Genomic DNA, 2,467 nt, shown 5'->3' on the forward strand with positions numbered 1-2,467 from the left:
ACCCGGTTTCTCCACAAATTCTTTCTGATGCTCAAAAAACTGAATTTCTGATGCTCAAAACTAATCGACATGGCCCCGACCCGGTATTAATATGGGGATGAGGGCATGTTTGTGTTTTTCCACAGGATGCAGAAAATGCCAGGTGGTTGCCGGAGAGGTTGGTCCATTTTGCCGCTCCACCAGACATCCGGCAAGATGACCTTAACCTTGATCTTGCTGAGCCTGGTGATGACAGCTGAGGGTGCAATTTACTGGACATACTTTCCTGACCCACCTCTCTTACATCCAACAATGTGGCAAGGACCAGATGTCATTGTGAAAGTGAACAACACATCACTGCTGGACATGCCATCTATGAGGAGGGTGATTGGACTAATCGTTGCAGGAATACTTGCTATTATATCTCTTATAGCTACTGCTGCCACCGCTGCGGTGGCTCTCTCACAAACTGTACAAACTGCTCATTATGTCAATGATTTGTCTAGAAATGTTACTTTAGCATTGGGAACACAGGAAAACATAGACAGAAAATTAGAACAAAAGTTAGATGCTCTGTATAAAACAATAGAATACTTGGGTGATGAAGTCCAGGGTCTAAAAATTAGATCTCAACTAGAATGTCATGTGGAGTATCATTGGATCTGTGTCACATCTAGAAGATATAATGAGACTAGTCATGACTAGAATCGAGTAAAACATCATTTAAAAGGCATATGGCACAATGCTAATGTATCCTTAGATTTAATTAACCTGCATAAAGAAATACAAGGACTTAAAAATGCTAAACCTCTACAATTTGACACTGATAAATTAGCCACTGAATTTTTGGATCACCTTAAGGGCCTTGTCCCCTCATGGTCTTCCTTCTATCAGCTAGCTGCTTCTGTTTTGACTATAGGAGCCTATGTAATTGTTGTCTTATGCCTGCTTCCTTCTCTACTAAAATACTTCATTAGTGCTATGTTAAAACTTCAGGCTGACCTACATCATGTAAGGCTTCGATATATGGCTTGAAAGATGGACATCTCCCTCCCGTGGGGGCTGGTAGTCAAAGACAGGTAAGACTCCCTCAGAGACTGGACAACCTAAGACAGGGCGTGCATGACAGAATGCACGTACCGATGACGGGTAAGTTCCAGATCTGGTGAGGGGATCACCTAAGACAGGCACAGTCACTGTGCGCCAGAACCAGGAGGGTTCAGGCATTTAAAAAATAAAAAAGGGGGAGGTGTTGGGAGATGAGCTAACTTGGCGAGCTTTGAGATAAGTGGCACTAAACTATTTTAAACACTCAGTGTTTTCCAAGAAGAGAGTTGTGAGAACTTCATTGTTTTGCAAGATGAGTAATTTGGCTGACCTTGGGTCTTGACTGCTGTTTCCTCATTGCGATGCTATAAGTAGTGTGTTTTAAATAAACTCAGGGACACAGACACAGCTTGAATCTGTGCTCCCTCCTGCAGTTCTGTCTTCTTTCTTTTCCTCAGTCCATGCTCCCCCTTTCAGCTACCCTCAATTACTTCGTCGGCTGGCTCCGACAAAAAACTATAAAGTTAATAAACCCAGTGGCATTTGGTAAATTCTTCTTATAATCTGGAAACCTTCTACCAAGAGGACACATTGAAATTGATCTGAAAAAGGAGACACCTCATCCCATCATTAATGGGGCTCAAAAAATTATGTACTGCTGCTCATTTCACACAAAATTCTATTTCAGAGCATTTATTTTAAAATGCAGTTAATTACAGGAAAAATGAAGATGCAATTAATTATTTCTGGTCCTATAAATATGAGTTAGAACATTTCACCCATTCAAAATAACTAGTTGCGAAATTAAAAATCTAATTCATTCCTTTAAGTTATCAGCAGTCATCGCAGGACAGAAGATATTCTCAGCTCACAACATACATCCAAGGCATTTTTTTTGGTTCTAGTCTCAGCAGCTATGAAGTAAAAACACTTTTGCTATCTCCAATAATTGTGTCACTTAACATAAAGACTCCAACAATAACAACAAAAAGAAGAAAAAACATCAGTTTGGTATTCTAATAAAGCTCATAAGCATAAAGGTATTTATTATATTTTTCAAACCTGATAGATATAATGCTGTTCAAATTAGCATTTTTTAGAATAAAAATGTACTTTCTGAAGCCATTCAACTGATATAAGAACAGGAAAAAAAAAACTGGCATCTAATTCAGTTGGAGCTGTCAACTAATAGAATATCGTTAATCAAATGTAGAAACTTTTGTACAAATATAACTTCATTTCTTCCATTCAACTTGATGCCGAAAGTTGAGGTTATAGTGCTCTGAAATCATACGAAACTTGAAAACTTTGATCCTGTGCAACTCACATTTGTGACACTTGTGACATTTGGGTGTATATACTACAAAACAAAAAGAGTCACAGACACACTAATATGCATATGCAGACACATCTACCTATGCATATATGCTCACATATGTAC

The 2,467-nt window shown here is 38.7% G+C and overlaps 1 protein-coding gene across 1 annotated transcript in view; it reads left to right on the plus strand.

Annotated features, from left to right (window-relative positions):
* The window catches only part of LOC111731112 (endogenous retrovirus group K member 13-1 Env polyprotein-like), a 1,921-nt gene extending 864 nt beyond the window's left edge, over positions 1 to 1,057 (plus strand). Inside the window, exon 2 of the mRNA XM_023522591.1 lies at positions 126 to 1,057. Within this exon, the coding sequence (XP_023378359.1) occupies positions 127 to 684 (558 nt within the window). The 5' untranslated portion in view covers position 126 and the 3' untranslated portion in view covers positions 685 to 1,057. The remainder of the gene's footprint in view (positions 1 to 125) is intronic.
* Positions 1,058 to 2,467: the final 1,410 nt, after the last annotated feature.

This window comes from Pteropus vampyrus, unplaced genomic scaffold (assembly GCF_000151845.1).
Source record: "Pteropus vampyrus isolate Shadow unplaced genomic scaffold, Pvam_2.0 Scaffold349, whole genome shotgun sequence".
Classification (NCBI taxonomy): Eukaryota; Metazoa; Chordata; class Mammalia; order Chiroptera; family Pteropodidae; genus Pteropus; species Pteropus vampyrus.